The sequence below is a fragment of the Anticarsia gemmatalis genome, chromosome 27 (genome assembly GCF_050436995.1).
Source record: "Anticarsia gemmatalis isolate Benzon Research Colony breed Stoneville strain chromosome 27, ilAntGemm2 primary, whole genome shotgun sequence".
Taxonomy (NCBI): domain Eukaryota; kingdom Metazoa; phylum Arthropoda; class Insecta; order Lepidoptera; family Erebidae; genus Anticarsia; species Anticarsia gemmatalis.
Genome location: NC_134771.1, coordinates 5,823,886 through 5,843,570, shown reverse-complemented (window position 1 = coordinate 5,843,570; position 19,685 = coordinate 5,823,886). Strand labels below are relative to the sequence as shown.

Genomic DNA, 19,685 nt, shown 5'->3' with positions numbered 1-19,685 from the left:
AGGCCCATACTGTCCAGCTTATAGCTCGACAATGGATCTACAGTGGCCGTAAATAGTAATTATAATAGTACGTAGTATAGTAGTAATACAGGAGCGCTAAAATAAGATGAAGGTGGTATAATCGCGCTACAAGAGCTTTTTCGCAGCTTCGTGGCGCTTACCAGCTGTTGTACAGAGGTGGTTAGCGCCACGAGCGTTCGAAAAAGCTCTTGCAGCGCGATTATACCACCTTTACCTTATTTTAGCGCTACTGTGTAACGGTTATAAATGCTAACGCTCTAAATTAGTAATATGGTCGGTTTATTATGGTGTAAACTAAATATATTGTATTAAAATGAATCATCAGTGACAAATGAGGAGACATTTTATTTTTACGGATTGGATTATGAAAATAACAAGTAGTCTATCGCTTTTATTTCTTTGTGTACGTGATATGAAAGTGCGAGTTCTAGTTTGCTGTCAATATATATGTATATTATCGTCAATATTTTCATGCGCCCTCAAAATATTCAGTTTTAAATGCAAAAAATATATAGATATGTGGATTTGGAAATTGTATTTTGAACATAAATAAGACTTTGAGTGTTACAGATAGTTTAATTAGGGTTATAGGTAATAAAAAATGATTTTAATTATGTTAACGTTACCAGGCTATAGATTTATGTGATCTTCAAAAGATCGTAATAACCTCAAAAAATATGTTTACCAAATGCAGTAATGGCGTCTCGATCAAGCACCTCTCAGAGTTGGTTACATCTGCTCTAGCGGCTTAAGCTGTACAAAGGCTCTAGTGTTTGCTGTTGTAGACCTCAAGGTTCTGCAGTTGTGGCATAAGAGTGCTTCAATATAATTGTTTTGGTCGCACACCAGCATTTTACTCGTACTTTTAGGGGTCAGTCGTTGAATATTAAAATAGTTTGAAAACCTTGTTTTTTATATTTATATATATATTTTTTTATTTTTTATTTTTTTTTTTTTTTTTTAATTATGTTAACGTTACCAGGCTATAGATATTTTATTTTATTTTATTTTATTTTATTTTATTTTATTTTATTTTATTTTATTTTATTTTATTTTATTTTATTTTATTTTATTTTATTTTATTTTATTTTATTTTATTTTATTTTATTTTATTTTATTTTATTTTATTTTATTTTATTTTATTTTACTTTACTTTACTTTATTTTAGTTTATTTTATTTTATTTTATTTTATTTTATTTTATTTTATTTTATTTTATTTTATTTTATTTTATTTTATTTTATTTTATTTTATTTTATTTTATTTTATTTTATTTTATTTTTTCTTTAAAAACAGTTGACAGACTGAACCACCACTGCACTTATGTAAATATATTATGATAATAATTTTAAGCTTTAGTATAAAGGTATATTACTCGGTTATAGCGCTTTAGGTGCTTAACATAATTCTGTAATCCCCATGGCTGTAAAAATGTTTCGAATGATACCTTATACATCTATTTGCCGTACAGAAGCCATATAAATATCTGATATAACGCTCAAGGCGCTATTAAAGACCTACGCAACTCTTTTATAGATGAGTAATACACTAGCCCTAAAAAAATCTGTTATAGAACCTAAGGCATTACAAAAAGCTTATTTACGCTCTTGAGCGCTATAAGCGCAACGCATAACTCCGTTTAAACTCCTTTATCTCCTAAAGTCCCCTTATACAGTTAACGGTGTTATAGAAGATTCCATTAACTCAGTTATACTTCCCTAGGCTGTCTAGCGATGCAATTACATGCTCATATATCACTATAAGTCATTAGTTTCCTACTAAACGGCTACTGTCCCGCCTAGCTGTTAAAGGGTTTTTTAAATAGCTAGTATACAACTTATAGAGAATTGTACAGCATTTGAACGACTCTTATGCAACTATTAGGCTGTATAACGACTGTATAAGCAGCTTGTGTGCTAGTTGGGAGGTCTCTGCTTACACCTATGAAAAGAAGGCGTGATTTTATGTATGTATGTATATTACTAGTCATCATGTAATTTTTTATTGGTATAAGAAAAATAAAAATCTATCAAATAGTTTTGGAGGTAAAACCCAACAAACAAAAAGACAAAGTTACTTTGTCACATAAATCATGACGCGAGAATCGAACCTACTCCCTCAATAACACTCTCAAAAATAATTAAATCACGTACCTACTTCCGTAAATTTCAAAACTTCGATCACCCTGTATCACACTAGGGCTGCAACAAATCATGGTTGGCACGTTAAGACTCGCGATCCCGTGTGGGGCAGCCCTTAAATGATTTGTAGTACCAACTCTTTTTTGTTTAGATTTATTTTCCAAAAGAGACATAAGATTTGCGGTCTTAAGAAACAATCGATGAAGTTAAGTGACGATGGTAAGGTTGGGTTTCGGATGGGTGACCATTCGATATTAAAGTTGTTAGTACGGTCTAAGGAAGTTGGTAGGTAACGAATTCGATTCCCAAATTTGTTTTGCAATAAAGGCTGCCTCTGTGTAACAGACTGGTAATCATGACACCTCAGGTTGTATTCCTGAGTCAGGCACAGTATTATTGGACTACTCCAATTTGTATTGAATATTTCTCAATAGTAGCCCGGAGCTTGGTAACATACCCTGCAAATACCAAAGGCTTGCTCGCCATTTTTTATTGAGACTCATAGTTAATTGTGAATCTCAAACACTTCTGCCTACACCTTCGCGTATAACAGGCATGATATTACGTATGTTTCTATGTAACTAGCAAACGAAATCAAAAACAAGACCATTGTATTTCTAAATGGGAATTGAACTAACGACCAAGCAGTAAAAAGGCTCTAATCACTCCTTCATAGCAGCTGTCATTTTTGTTACAACACATATAAATCAAAATGCTCTTTGAACACAAAACAGCTAGGTCTAAAAATATCTAAATTAAATCCGCCTGAGGCTCCAACAGTCATAGGACGATGTGACAAAGAGTTTTAGTATATCTGGATTAAAGACTAGGCACACTGGGTACTAAGTCGTTTACTCTATAGAAAAAGAATTACGCTAAAACCTTGTAAGCTTAAAAAAGTTACAATACATTTCTTTAGTAATGGTGACGAAACCTTTCATGTTTGAGAAGTTCTTTAACATAGTTCTTGAAGTAATGCAAAGACCTTTACTCGTACTTGGTCAGCGTGGGGGACTCAGACTCAGGCAAAGACCTTCCTCGTTTGGGATCCTTGTCCAGCAGTGGGACAGTAACGAGTTAAAAAGTCGTAGATGTGGGTATAAGAATAACTAATCCGAAATGACAAGGGACACTTGACAAGACGAGAAACGGCAGGTAGACTGGCGGCCATAGAACAGACGAAATTCGCAACTAAATGAGACACAGTCTAGTAGAAAAAACTCAATTTCAAAGCTTTTAACTCCTAAATTAAGTACAAGTGTGTCGGCAGCAGTCTTCAACAGATGCCTATATCGTTTGGACTACTGGTCGCATAAGACCCTGTATTGCTAAGTGATTTATAATGTGTTTAATACGATAATTGATCATGCGAGGAGCTGCCAATAATCACACCATTGAGTAAATAAACGTCAATTGTATTTGTAACTATATTTTCTATTTGCTCCCAGTGTGTCCTGCACTTAACAGTCAGACAGACAGACAGACTAGGTAATATTTTAAAGGCAACCGAACTAATACATCAAGGGGCACAAAAGAGGGATGTTTTTCAAACAATACGAGTTATTGTTGATGAGAACAGGGTGGATTGTGATTGGCGTGTTTCATGTCATTGGGGATGAATATTAAGGGTGGGTTTTTATTATAAAGTAATAATATTAAAAATTATGCGGAAAATTTCTCCATTTTTTTAAGCCCGATGCTTTTGTCATTTGTCTTAAACAAATATTAAAATTATTCCAACATTTGATAACTTAATAAAGGTCTTCTTCTTCGTTTATTATATAATTGGTGTCATAAAAAAAATATTTTTTGTTAATTTAAATTCACAATTATTAATGTTATTATTGAAAAAAAATCGATGTAGCCAACTCCGTGGTACGAATTTTTTATATTGTCTTTCAAAAACAGTAATTTTGCTTTTTGAGAAAATAATTGATGCATAAAATGTCTATAACGCGAAACTAGTATTTTCAAAATGTAGATAAACAAAACTTATTTCACATAATAATCTTTTAAAAACTAGCAACTTAAACATTATCAATTTTCAACCCCAATACTACAATTATCTTTTCCACCCTTAGTTAAGGGATGATTACAAGTTAAGGGTGTTAAGTAGGTCACATAACAATACACATGTAACAGATAACATCTGTCTGTGGTTGCACCCTAACTTGGCCGACGTTTCAAATTGATTTAAATCAATGTCATTTTTTATAACAGTTATTTGGGGATGTTTTCTAAAGACATCGTATTAATTTTACTATTATGTTTAAATTCTCTAAGTAAAATTCAAATCTATACTAATATTATAAAGCTGAAGAGTTTGTTTGTTTGATTTTTTGTCTGTTTGTTTGAACGCGCTAATCTCAGGAGCTACTGGTCCAATTAGAAAAATTGTTTCAGTGTTAGATAGTTAATTTATCGAGGAAGGCTATAGGCTATCATCACGCTACTACCAATAGGAGCAGAGTACCAGTGGAAAATGTTACAAAAACGGGGGAAATTTTTAACGCTTATGTAACGCAAGCGAAGATGCGCGGGTCAGCTAGTGCAACATATCCATCATTATGTAAACTTCTTGTTCACTCCCTAATCCATCACTCTCAAATCTCGGTGGGACAAATAACGGACACCACTAGCGGGAGGTCAGTCTTTACGTACTTTCTAAGGCACTTAGACCTAAAAATACATTTTCGGAGTATTTAAACAAAGCCTTCCAAACGGAAATTTGGGCACAACGCGTGTACTATAGAGAATTTTGTATTTATTTAAAAACTGTTTCAAGCATGCACAAGTGATCATAATTTCTAATACACATTTCTGAAAGGCACTGGTGTGTTGTCTTGGCTTTGAAAACTCTATCACATGGTTAGCAAGCTTAGACCACTCGGCCATCAATAGGTAATTTGCAAAAAGTGAAATAATCATTTTATTTTTAAACCCCATTTTACACCCACTTCACCCCAAATTTACAAAAATCTTGCGGCAAATTGTTAAAAATGTGTCTCTGTTAAAACAAGGGGTTGTAAACATGTCCGCCTTGTTGCTCCTCAACTCTATCGGGAGGTTTACAATTGAAACTAATGGCTTGCTTAGGGCCCAGTTCTCAAACGGGGCCCTAAGATATTGGGCCCATGGGGCCCTGTGCGTTGAGAAACAATTTATGGTATTTTTGATTCAGTTGTCTAAAATTTTAAGGCTTGTAAAGTGACATTATAGATTTTTTTTATTCTCTCCTTTATACGATTTTGTATGTATTTTTTATTTTGGAAAACAGACTGCTAATTCTAAGCCCGTATTTCTCAAAAAATCTTAATACTTATAACACTTTTCTGTACCGGTTTTTTTTCTAATATTTTCGAACGTTAAAAATGTCATTATGGCTTACCAATTCTCGAAAACTCGGGCCAAAGTCTGGAAATAATACAAAAATCATATAATATTGGAAACGATTGCTCGGATTCCAGTACAAAAATGGAAATAAGTTTGTTTAGTTACGTATAATGTCTAGTAGATTAAATCGGCACGTACCTATTCCAGACGATCCTTGAAACTCCATAGGATCCGATTTGAGACTGTCGAAGAGAGGTCTGTAAATAAAATGTTAAATTAAACTATATTTTTAAGATACAAAATATTTCAAATTACTAAGAGCTTAATTTCCTAACAATCATAGTCCTTATGAAAATAAAAACAAATGTAAAATCATGTCTTTTTCCCATAGAGACCAGAGAACGTCACTTAGTACGATCCTTACAAACTTCCCTTGCTTCATTCACATACATACATGTTGTCATACAGGACCGCCAGTTACGAGTACTACGCACCTGACCATTTTGTAAGACATCACTGATATGGCAAAGTCAGACCGTGCCTACGATAGATGCAATTCGATCGAAACGTCGGGTAAACCAATAAGGTAACCTTTCATTTTCAAACGTTTCTCAACCGTTGCATTCTAATATTCTCACCGATCCTGGTTGTTTTCAATCAAGATACCGATCGTTAAGCCACAAGGGCCTTCGGGGGGCTTGAACAACTTAGACACTAAGTTGACCACTAACCATACGATACGAAGAAGACCGATATATTGATCTTTGAACCTCACGAATTCTTCAAAAGTTAGATTCCACTCTGAAGGAAACTAAAGTAAAGTACATACAATTGAATATTACTGACTTGTCATAACCATCTCCGAGCTCATTCCTGAGTGGACTATCGTTGATGAGGTCTATCTTCCTCTTCAGTCTCTCGCTGTCCATCACGCCGTGCTTGCCAGCTGTGGGTTTTACAACCACTAAATGTTTAATGAAACCGTGGTACGTTTACTTTGCATAGAAATATGTATCGGTTTAAGACTCAGACCTTTCCTTCATAAGGTTACGTAAGTCTTCAAACGAAATTATTCCATTGAGGTTCGTACAAGAGTCGCGTCACCGACATTCCGTATGGCGGTAGTCGTTTGAAGACTAAAATTGCTGAGCATCGGAGACTCGCGTAGCCTTGTGTACGAAGGGTCTAAGGCTTAATTTTCTCCTACGCTAAATTGGTCGCGGACGCTGTTCACACCGTCACTTGCTTATTACATAGAACGACGTCAGCATCATTGTGCAAGGTCCCATAGGTCATCGTGTACGCTACCGGTGTCAGCGAATGTAAAAAGTAAGCTTTAAGCATGCATAACTTAACTATTCTAAATGCTTCTGTAGTCCAAGAGGTAAACAGAAATCAGTCAGGTAATAAAATAAAATTAAAGCTAAAATACAATAAACTCTAATAGCACGATCCTTGAAATATATTTTACGGTAAAACACATGATCGTATTTAGTCAGAAACCATGGTTATTACCTCTAATATTAACAGCAGCTGTCTTGTGTACCTCCGTGGAAGGTAAGGTGCGACACACCAGGGTGCAGGCTCCGATGATAGACAGAAAGAAAACGAGGAGTAGGCAGCCGACGCACGCGTATTCTGAACCCATTATACGTTTTAATCTGCAAGGGAAAAATCCATACTAATATTATAAATGCGAAAGTAACTCTGTCTGTCTGTCTGTCTGTTACTCAATCACGCCTAAATTACTGAATCAATTTGTGTGAAATTTGATATGGAGATATTTTGATACCCCAGCAAAGACATTGGCTACTTTTTACCCCGGGAAAATTACACGTTCCCATGGGAAAATTCAGGTGGCGGACGAAGTCGCGGGTAAAAGCTAGTGGACTATATTTCCATAGACGATAATGCTATATTTAAGGCCTTATTCTGGAGGGGAATCGTGAGGAGAGGGGAGGGAAAAAGGTATATGTCATTGTGATAATTAGAAAAATAGCTCCAAAAACCGACCCCTGGATGTCTGACTTGAGGAGCATAAAGACATATAAATACTTAAGTGCCCATTATTTAAGGCCTATTCATACTTACACGCAAGATCCACAGGAGCAAGTGTCATCAGCCGGTTTTGCTTTCGTCTCGGTTTTCACAGCCTGAAATAATTCACACATTTCAGTTACGGATACGTAAAGCACTTATAGATAACAACAAGTGATGGTCGCTTGAGCCTATTGCCATCTACCGGGCACGTTACCAAACTCCGAGCTACTATTGAGAATGTTTAATATAAATTAGAGAAGTCTAGTAGTATACCTTACCCGAGAATCGAACCCGAGACCTCGTGATCAGTCGTATACACTACAGCCCAGACTACAGAGACTACAAAGGCAGTCTGTGCCACGACATAAAACAGCCTTAACTGCCATATAGTCACCTGAGTCGAAAAAGAGTCGGCTTTTAGTTGAGTTAAATGAGGTGGGTGGACATGAGGTGAATTGAGGTGACTTGAAGTGACCTGTGGTGACTTGAGGCTTGAGTGGAGGTGAGCTGAGTTCAGTAACGGTTACTTGAGGTTATAATAATAATTTTAACCTATTTATGCCCCACTTTTGGGTAAAGGTCTTCTACCGTAATAACGCAAGACCTTGAGTCCACCACGCTGGCCAATTGCGGGTTGGGGACTTGAGGTTAGTTGAGTAAAATTTATTTAAATTTTTTGATGTAATATTTGCGAACCTTTAGGCTTACAGAATCACTTTCTGGTTCACACTCAGGGGGGTTTGGTGGTAGGTCCTGCGGTGGCGGGCACAACGGTTGATCGCGCGCTCTCGTCTTCGATTTCCGTTTCTGGCAAAGTGTTATTGGGTTTTCCTGTAAGAGGAAAATCTCAATAACAACTCACGAGTTTGGTAATGTGTATTTAAATGGCAATAGGCCCTAAATAGACCTTAAATTGAGAAATTAATAGACCCATAAAATACTTACCATTTAGATGGAAAAGGGGACGTTTCCAAAATTCTATGTTTAGCCAAGTACCTGTTTAGCTAACTGTTACATGTTAGATAGGTTTTTACATAGAGAATACGCCAATAAAATTATATCAAAATATGAATGTAAGATTCTATTTCCTTAAGAGATGTGACACCAGGGCTATTTGGGCTAGGGTAGACAGAGCGCAAGGAAGAATTCAGCCGTGTTGAACGTTGTTCATTATGTTCAAAAAACGATACTAAGTACTGTAAGGGTTTCTTTACGCTATCTCAGGACTTTGGTTAAGATATAGCTTGACTATGAAAAGGTTTTTATTGCGGATACTTACCCAATTCCACCAGCTTTCTTGTTTACTTGGATAAACCTGAAAAATAAATTTTAATTTGTATCAAAATCAGTTGAGCAAAAGGAAATATTAACAGCTTATGCTAAAGTAACTTTATTAAACAACCAGTATACTGTCTGCTAAGTTGATTTTGTTATTTCTTTTAGTATTAAATATATTAAACTAAATATATCTTACATCGCTGGACATCATCTTGTAAGGACTCCTTTTTCTATGCCCCGTGCTGTGGGAGTCGATGGAACTCTGAAAATAAACACAACTCTATTAATTCCATTATCAAACCAAAAACCCTACATAGCTTAGTTGCATAATGGGACCTCTAACCAAATACCCTGATGATAAACTAGCCCTTGTTACTTTTGTTAAAAAGAATTAACCCATGCTTTATCCCAAGATGTTGTCAATCTTACCAAATCTTCTTATATATAAAAATAAATCGCCAAATTATGTGTTGCTAAGTGCAAATCTGGTGAACAGCTGAACCAATTTTACTAATCCTTTTTTTAATATGCCTTGAAGTACGAGGATGGTTCTTACGAAGATAAAAAAATGAAACAAATAACAAAAAGAAATAAAAAAATAGATAATATTAAGAATTTAATATTAGGCGGTACGGTGTGTAGTTTGGTAAATTCCCAGTTGTCTCCTTTAACACTGTCTCCCGGGGTGATAACTGGTAATTTTCTTCCTACTTGTATTCTCATATACCGGTAGTTTCGCCGGGTCAACTCGTATGATATAAAACAGATTAGTCGTTTAGCCGTGCCAACATAACAGACTAAATTCTCGTATGTCAGCCACAGAACAATCTCAGTTTACGTTATTTATAATTTTTTTAAATCTTTTTGTACTCACTCGATCATTCTTAAGTCTTGAGCCGGAGTACTGTCTCCTCTTCTTATCATCCCTCTGGTCAGTCAGAAGGTTCCTCTTTTCAGGATCACTGGGAACATATAATAATATAAACTGTAAGTTCGTTAAAACAACCTTAGTTTTGTACTTTCGTTTATAAATATTGAATGTCTAAAGAGAAAAATAATGTTTTTTTCTGAAAACACAAAATGATCTACTGTCATGGAAAACTGGTAGCTCAGGTACTAAAACCTATTACATTCTTGAAATATGGTTTTATGGAACCAATACCAGTTTATAAAATAAAATCCACATCATAATCAGTTCGTTCAGAGATGAATGAGTTTCCACTCTTGGGTCAAAAGTTAGGTGCAAAGATATCTTACTTATTTTCTCTCATCATAATATCTTTAAAAATCTTCAACAACGGTGATTGTGTTTCTTTATCAGACTTGCCATGACTGAAAACATAATATTGTTTTATATTTTTTTACAATTATGGGAAAAATTAAAATTATTAGTTTATTAAAATTAATATAGCCGTCCATTTTGAGTTTCTTATTTCAGTACTGATTCTTTCAGTTATTTGTGTACCTATAGCTATGAAATTCTGAAGTTATGTCTCTTTATTTTGACATATAAATTAGACATATTGAATTGTCAAAAATCGTAAATAAATACTGCGATGTAATAAAAACAACTTGACAATACAGAAACACAAATTTTACAATCCAATTACGTTTTATAAATCAATAAATATATTAAATAACTTAGCTAAACGAATGTAGAACTAAATACATATTATGATAAACTTACTCATATATTTGCATCAATATTATTATTTAGTTTACAATCAATAATAATGGCTACTACCTGTCATCTTTCAAGAAAACTCTCAGCTCAAACAGTCTTACATTTATACAACTATATTGATCGTTTACAAGCCCGACATTTTACAAACATATAAGTACTAATTTTCCAATTATTTTAAGACCTAAATACAAGTCTAAAGCTAGATTATTTTGCTTAAAATCTAGATCAAAATAAAGACTTACCTGTTAGTGCTTATTCCCATATTCGTTTGACATTTCATTTTTAAATTCTGTAAACGGCTTTTTTGAATTGCAAGAAGGTTGTATATGTTTTGAAGTCAAAAAGTCTAGAAATCTATTTAACTCATTACTGTCCCACTGCTGGGCAAGGATCTCCTACCGAAATTAGAAACTAGTTGAATAGGAAAGGGTAGGCCTTGAGTCCACCACGCTGGCCAAGTGCGGGCTTGGGACTTTGCATGCCCTCAAGACATGAATTAAACACATTTAACGCATGCATGGTTTTATCACGATGTTTTACTTCACCGTTGGAACAAGTGATAATTATTTCTAATACACACATAACTTGGAAAAGTCATTGGCGTGTTGCCTCGAACCGTTCAAGAAATATACGAAATATAATTCACCCTACGCAATTATTTTAAAAGTACCCTAACATTTGAAATATACTTTATTACGAACATAAAATACACACCAATAACTTAGAGTGATACTAAATTATATCGTTTACTAGCTGCGGCCCGCGACTTCGTCCGCGGCGAGATCCCTCGGGCTAAAAAGGATCCTATGTTTTAATCCAGGTTGTAAAGTAATCTATACTTCTATATCTATACTAATACTAATATTATAAAGCTGAAGAGTTTGTTTGTTTGAACGCGCTAATCTTAGGAACTACTAGTCCGATTTGAAAAATTCTTTCAGTTTTATATAGTCCATTTATCGAGGAAGGTTGTAGGCTATATATCATCACGCTACTACCAATGGGAGCAGAGTAGCAGTAAAAATATTACAGAAACGGGGAAAATGTTGACCCATTCTCTCTTATGTGACGCAAGTGAAGTTGCGCGGGTCAGCTAGTTCTCTAATAAACGTGTTGTAAGCTGTGATTAGTTATACAGTGTGTTGTCACTTTCAATCAATTTTGAAACTGCTGAATGAACAAGACAAAGTATAACTAATTTGTTTCGTTAATTATAAGTTTAGTTACGATGTTGATGTTCGATAACAATTAAATGTCTTAATAGATTTTTGATATCATACTTTCACGAATTATAGTAGGTATTGCATTCAAATTTAATTTAAACCAAGCTTGGAAATTAATGAAATCATGGTACGAATCAATTAATTTCTTATCAAACCAGTTACCTGGACAACTATTGGATTTCCACAACCCAGTTACCTGGGTTATAACACGATACCCTTCGGTAAGACTGGTTGTCAGACTTTCAAGCTTCTGACTACTGTTAACGACTGTCAAAGATCTTAGAAAATGACAGCCGGTGCCTTCCGAAACACGGAAGATGACTGCTCTATCAAAAAACATCTAAAAAAGCGTGAGTATATCTAAAATCGTGGAGGTATCCATCTCCCGCGGCCGCAGTAATAGAAAATTACAGATGTATCGGAGTGAGTCATTAACGGAGGGAGAGGGCCGGTCCTCCGGCGTACCACTAGCGACATAAACGCGCCCCGTGGGACGGGACCTTCATAAACCTGTTTACCTTGCTTCGTCGCGAGCGAGGTGGGGTACCGTATGAAGATCAGAAAACCTTTGAAAAATGTAGTTGGTAACACAAAAATAACACAAAATTTATGTAGAAGTAAGAATTACAATACAAATAATACTTACCTGGTAAAAGGTTTTGGATAAACTAAGAGAGCAAGGAAAATGTTTATTTTATCAATAAGTTAAGTTCTATTGACATTAGTGCTGTTATTTTTTGATTTCTTGATTTTTTATCATCTTTCTTCGGTCTTACGGTAAGACTATTTTCGTAAAAAAAATTAAGTGTACCTTATATTGACAGTGTTTACTACAATACAAACATAAACCCAATGAAATTACTCTATTTTATTTAAAATCTCAACCAGACTCTGTATTTTAAACAGTATTAAAATATTATGTACACCTGAAAATAAAACTCAAGAAATAAGTTAAAAAAATACATGTACGGAACCATCGTAATAAGAATGTGTAACATTTGATCCGGCGGCCCCGGGTCCCATCCAGTGACGTGTGTAATTTATGACCTTCTGTCACTCACATATTAGCTGACAGGGCTGACACGCTACAGAAAATAATAATAAAAAAAATACGCAAAGCAACAGAAGTACTCTTGAAATAAACTGAATAAAAAAGCTTGATAGAAATTGCTTGGTACATTCAATCACTCAATTTTAATAATCATAAACAAATATTATAATTAATGAACAGTTGTAATTAAAGGTTATCAAAAGTCAGTACACGAAACAATTTTATCGTCGTAACTCCTTGTAAAACCAAAATAATTACTTAGAATGAACTTATAGTATTTTGATTATGAGAAATCACTGTACACTAAAGTTTTCATTCAAAAATGCATCATAAGGATTTTCAAAAAATTCTAGCTCCAATCTTTTGAAAATATTTGCAAATCTACCAATATTGAACCGCTGCCGCGCTGCCACTAACAATATAACTTATATCCCTAGTAAAATTAGCTTAGCTTTCAAAAAATAGTTTTATTAAAACTTACGGTTTAAGAACTAAAGTACACTTACAAACTGGTATTATCTACGAATGACCTAAAAAAAATATCCCACAACCCCTGAACCCCGGGTTGCAACCCTAACCCTTACGATGTTTGCCTTCGCCTCTAACAGTTTAACCTCTTTCTTTATTTATCAGCCGACATTTACATTCTGCGGGCGACGCCGGGGGTACCCACTATACTACTACAAAATATTGGTGCAAACACCTATTATATGGGGAAGGTGGTTTTTTTACAAAATTTACTGAAATTTGAGAGCATCTTTTAGCAAATTCGAAAAAAGAAAATCACTTTTTTCATACAAAAAAAAAGTTTTTTTTTTTTCAAAATAAATGAATTCACATACCTACGTACATACATACATAAATAATGTATTTTTCCATAGGAGTAAAAAGAGACCAAAAAACGCCACTTAGTACGACTCTTACAAGCGTCCCTTAATTCATTCATATCATTAAAATTACACATTTTCTTGGGTTATAAAGTTTGTGTTAATTTTACTTAAAAACTATATGTACGTATGGCCAATTTGATCAAATTCTGTAAGTAGATTATGCGTAAAAAAGACGAAACGGGTTACAAATCAAACTCTATATAATTACATACATAAATAAAAAGGAACACTGATTTTATCAAAGAATATATATAATATCAACACATAGCCTAAATTACTGTTATTAGAAACTTGAAATATTGCACTACGCTTTCTCTTATAATATAGTATAGATGTGCACTGAGCTCTAATAAAACCATTTTTCAGTGCAAATACGAAAAATATCTTCAAAATTAGGTACAAAACAAGGTAACTACATACAAGATTTCCTTCTTTTTTCAATAAAAATAAAAAATACATACAACGTTGGATGTTAGCGTATAAAAAATAATAAAATATTTAAATACTGTATATATTTTAGACATTTAGTGGGCAATGCGGGGCGGCTCGAATGACGTCATAAAGGTGGGCTGTAAAAACGACCGCGGGACTATCGATACTTCGATACGTGTGGGACAAGGTATAGGACGTAGCGAGAGCGGACGCGGAAGCGATTGCGAGTTATGTTGAGTTGAAATTATTATAATGTTAGATACTATTTTATTACGAAACACTGTGCTCTCGAAATATCGTACTTGGTCCCTGCAGTGATGGTTAGTAATAAATATAATTTCATGGCTATAGCAAGTCCTGATTTATTTCAAATTAATTTATAAGTATTAAGCTAAAACTAGAATACATTTAGTTATTAAATCTTAACAGCTACTTAGAAAAATCAAAAATATTCTCTATATATCTCCAAAATAAGTATACAATTTGCATTAGACCACTGAAAAAATCGAACCGTAGTCTCTTCAAGCAGAAGGAACTATGTTCAATTTATCAGTAATGTTGTACTATGGATACAAGAGCACACAAAAAATTCATTAAAAATTATGTCCAATTCTAACATTAACTTGAAGACCCACGGTAATTTTGGACAAAACTCAAATTATTCTTCTTCTTGTATACAATGTTCATTCACCCGCCATCGCTCATAGCTCAAACCAAACATACACCTAATATCCCCACCCCCAATTTTACGAGAGCCCCGTAACACCAGGATTGTCTACACCCTGTGTGTGAGAGCCTTATTTGTGGTATCACCCTGTACGTTGGCTTTACAACACATCTCACCAATAATGATGGTAATTGAATGGAATTGGAAAACATGGAATCACGGCCGAGATTTGGAATGTAATATTACAAGATTTACAAGATCATGTGATCTTCCTAGCCAATATTCGACCCGCTCATTGCTAGTTCGACTAGTTAGTAGTGAGCTTTGGCGTGTACTATTTATCTAGATAATAGTCAAGGTCCGGCTTCGTCCGGTAAGTATAAATTTATTTTTTTTCCAAAACAAAAAACTTAAAATTTTTACACATGAACATTGAATTACTTCACTATAAAAACTGTATCAAAATCCGTTGCGTAGTTTTAAAGATCTAAGCTAACTTAAGGACAGACCGCGGAAAAAGACTATGTTATGATAATTTTGTGTATTTCCAAAATAAAATAGTTGTATCAAACAATCCATCGTCAGCTGCAAGAGCCTGCAGGTAGCTGATAAATAAATAAATAAATATCATTGGACAACTCACACACGGTCATTTGATTCCAAACTAAGCAGAGCTTGTACTATGGTAACCAAATAACTGATAAACATACTTATATACTTCTAAATACATACTTATATAGATAAATTGACATCCAGGCTCAGAACAAATACTCGTGCTCATCACACAAAGATTTGTCCCGGGTGGGATTCGAACCCACCACACGCGGCGCTACGGTTGTTGCGGCGAGGTGACCGCTTAAACCACTGCGCCAAACGTGCAGTTAAACGTGATGTTACAAATGTTGAATTTTGTATGCCTCTGCTAGCCACGAACCTTGTAAACAAGACTCTCTAATAAGTCGTCTCTATGCTTCAAATTACAGTTGTTTACCTATTTAATTAAATGTTACATTGCTATTATTAAAATCTGCAATTTGTTACTCTACATATTAAAAGACAAATACCGTTAAGGGGACATTACAAAAATGTCTCTATGTCCGCATCTTTGTTTAACTTATTTATCAATAACTGGCTATGAACATTATCATCCTTATAATTATTATTTTAATGTAAATCGTTTACATCGAAACTTAAAAAGGTTTTCAATTGATAGTTAGTTTATACATTTCATAATAATATGTGGTTAAAATCAATGAGTAAAATAAGAAGCCCTTAAAAAAGATTTCAAAGAATCAAAACAAAAATATACGCCTTACTCAAATATAACGTAAGTTTTTTAACAAATCAAATCCCACAAGAAACATTTTTATTTTAGCAACACATTTTAAAATTCCACTCACAGTGTCGAGTCATTTTCAAAGCACCTGTACCTTTTCTGATGGAATTCCAATTTTGTGCCATTAATTCTGATATCGTTTTAAACATTTCATCCCCTTGTGTATTGTTCGTGACGCGATTGTTGAGATTATAGGGTGTATGGGAGAGGGTGGCAGCCAAACTATTAGATAAATAACAATAAAGTTTATTGTCAAAATATTAGGTCGGGGAAAAAGTCTTTTCGCATTTTAGTATATATGAACTTGTAATAAAATCTCTTTGGCTTAAAGAATCACAAATGAGTACACGGTTCATTAGGTTTCTTTCAGTGAGCTCGTGAGGTACCCATATATCGAGCTATTTTGTGTAAAGAAAAGATTTTATTACAAGTTCATACATACTATAATGTGAACGACTTTTTCCCCGACCTAATATTAAGATTTTGTGAAATCTTACACTGCGGTCAATTTCGGAGATCTTTGACAGTCGTTAACATTAGTCAGAAGCTTGAAAGTCTGACAACCAGTCTTACCGACGGGTATCGTGTTATAACCCAGGGAACTTGGTTGTGGGGGTCAGCTAGGCAGTCGTTTTGTGTAAAATACTGGTAACTAGCTGGATCCGCTGAGTAGTAGTTGAAAGAAAGGTTTGGCTGAAATAAAAACCTCCGATACTTGAAATATTATAAATGTATATTTTAAACGATTAGCTAATACATTCTTTTCTTCCTTTTACAGCCAACAAAGAGTAGATTTTTGGATACATTTGCTTTGCAGCCGTTTTAGGGTAAAAGACAGACAGCAGTACACATTAATGATATTTGTATAATATATATGTAAAGTATGCACAATATTTACATACGAACATAATATCACGCCTATTATACCCGACGGTGCAGGCAATGACTATGAAATACACATTTATTAGAGGTGAAACTATTCCCATATACGGAGCACAAAATAAAATAAATAATCACAAACATTATTATTAATATCTTAGTTATAAACATTTTCAATCAGATCTTGCTCTCATATTACATAACACCGTCACTCCTTGTTCAAATCTGATGCTTTTAAATTCCATTTAGCACATTATGACGTCACGGTTTACTATTGTAAATATTTTTGTTAAATACTCTTATAGTATGGTGGTGATTGCTTTTGGGTAAAAGCAAAATATGATGGATATATGCCAGTGAAAATAATTAAATCAAATAAAATTATTTTGTGGTGATGTGATGAGTGATTTGATTTGATTTAAACATTTAACAACACTAACATAGAGTATTTGCAGTTACAATACCATGCTTTTCGATTAAAAAAGCTTTCTTGTCTCGGCCTATCCCTAGGAGAAAAGGCGTAATTTGATCTATGTCTGTATGTAACTACAGTAAAATAAACGTAACCCATTTGTAATTTTTTATCAGATAATTTTTACAAATGACTTAAATTGATGACACTTTCTTATTTAAACTGTAAAAATATCCAAAAAACTTATTTCTGGATTAATAACTAAGATTAAAAAATCAGGGAAGCCTTTAACTTCAAACACATTTTACAAGTAAAACCACAGGTTTAAACTAGTACACTAGTGTTATAATAATAGAATAGTAACCTATTAGCCTACTTGTAACTCATTTAGTATAATTAGTTTGTTACACGTGCATCTGAACTGATTATGAGCTAAGGTTTAGAGTATACGAGAGATTCAAATAATACTTGTTTTAGATTTTACTTTAAGAAAAACCAATAAAGAAATATTATTGAGAGTTTTGTGATATAAGTAACTTAATATTTTTCGTTCGTATGTTTTCGTTACTAAATCGTATTTGTTAACTTTTTGCTAGAATTTAAAGTAAGCGTAGTATATTTAACTAGCTGACCCGCGCAACTTCGCTTGCGTCACATAAGAGAGATTGGTCAATATTTTCCCCGTTTTTGTAACATTTTTTACTGATACTCTGCTCCTATTGGTCGTAGCGTGATGATATATAGCCTCGATAAATGGGCTATCTAGTACTGCAAGAATTTTTCAAATCGGGCCAGTAGTTCCTGAGATTAGCGCGTTCAAACAAACAAACAAACAAACTCTTCAGCTTTATAATATTAATTAATAAGTATAGATCTACCATCATTTCGGGAAGGGTGTTGCTCGTGAGAAGAAACGGCAAGAAGCTCACGGTTTGTTTTTTTTAATGGTCAGTATCTTTGTGTACTAATTTTATATGCTGGTTTTAATTTATGTATTGACAAGCAAAATATTACAATCCAAATTAATTTCCCCATTTCATAGGAGGAAGTAATTTAAAAATAGACTTTGGGTGGCTTTTGCAAAATTTTTTTTTACCACAACATCCACACGTTTAAGGGATTTTTAAGCCGTTCAAGAAGATATTTAGTTTAAAAAGTTACATTAAATTTTTAACTACCATACATGCCAAAAAAAGTTAATTAACAATTTCAAAAAGTATATAAATAACTAGATACATATATTTTACATTGTTAAAACCAAGAGTCTCTGACAATTTTTGACCATTTTCAGCAATTTTCTACAAACCCTTCAAACCGAAAAACTAACTTTTATGGCCTTAAATAATATTGAAATTAAACTAATTTCTAAACATTTTAAACCAATATTGTATGCTTTAACCCTAAACTCCGAGAGCTAGATTGAGGTCAGTACAAAATGTGATTATTCGCGGCACAGACTGTAATCTTACAGCTAACTGACTTCTGTTCTAATATAATACTGCACTATTTGATTAATTACAATTTGACGAAGTAAGTTGTGATAGAATTAGCTCGATTCTCTATTACTATTGACATAAATAAATGGTTAACATTAGTGTTAAAATTATTTAAGTCTCGTCAAAGAGTTTGACATGACTTTACGACTGTTATCTTAATTAGGTAATACAAAACCAATATACACCGTGCCCTCAAAAGCCCGTTAATTTATATGAATGAATGAACTATATTTTTAATTTGGGTTCACAGATTCTGGCGCGCTATTTCAGTTAACAACCTTTTGAACGCCACTATGCTCTTCATTGTTTTCTCCCTTGGATTATAGCGATTAGCACGCTACGTCAAAGTAGCAATGTACTGAATAGTGACCATCAATTTGACGTACACTAGTTGTCAACTGAGATACCTGATAAGCCCGCAAGTCATGTTTAGAAGCCGTCGGAATTTTAACTCTGCCACTAGATTGACCACTAAAAATAAATATTTAACAGTATATTATAACCACCCCACTGTTGAAAATGTGTCGTTAGTATACTTAGACCACCAGATAAGCAGGATTTTTGTCATAATACTAAATAATTGAGGTGCTACGAATGAAGTCCGAAATGCACGTAGCCCTCTACGCCGTAGCACGTGCTACGACGTCTCATTGGTTCAGCATTGTAGTTAAATGTACAATATTTTAATGATTTCTTATTGTACTATTACTGAAATAAATACGGTTTATAATACAGATAAATTATTGAATTTGAGTGTAATTTCTTAATAAATTTATGTATATGTAATATTGTTGTTAAGTAAT

General features: G+C 33.9%; 1 protein-coding gene across 1 annotated transcript in view; it reads right to left on the bottom strand.

Moving 5' to 3' along the window:
- LOC142984412 (uncharacterized) overlaps positions 1–10,758 on the bottom strand; it is a 32,818-nt gene extending 22,060 nt beyond the window's left edge. The window contains exons 1-10 of the mRNA XM_076131968.1: positions 10,739–10,758; positions 10,070–10,144; positions 9,687–9,774; positions 9,009–9,074; positions 8,814–8,849; positions 7,586–7,647; positions 7,010–7,155; positions 6,341–6,440; positions 5,693–5,751; positions 5,550–5,575 (exon numbers count right to left, since the gene is read on the bottom strand). Coding sequence (XP_075988083.1) covers positions 5,550–5,575; positions 5,693–5,751; positions 6,341–6,440; positions 7,010–7,155; positions 7,586–7,647; positions 8,814–8,849; positions 9,009–9,074; positions 9,687–9,774; positions 10,070–10,144; positions 10,739–10,758 — 678 coding nt within the window. The remainder of the gene's footprint in view (positions 1–5,549; positions 5,576–5,692; positions 5,752–6,340; positions 6,441–7,009; positions 7,156–7,585; positions 7,648–8,813; positions 8,850–9,008; positions 9,075–9,686; positions 9,775–10,069; positions 10,145–10,738) is intronic.
- Positions 10,759–19,685: the final 8,927 nt, after the last annotated feature.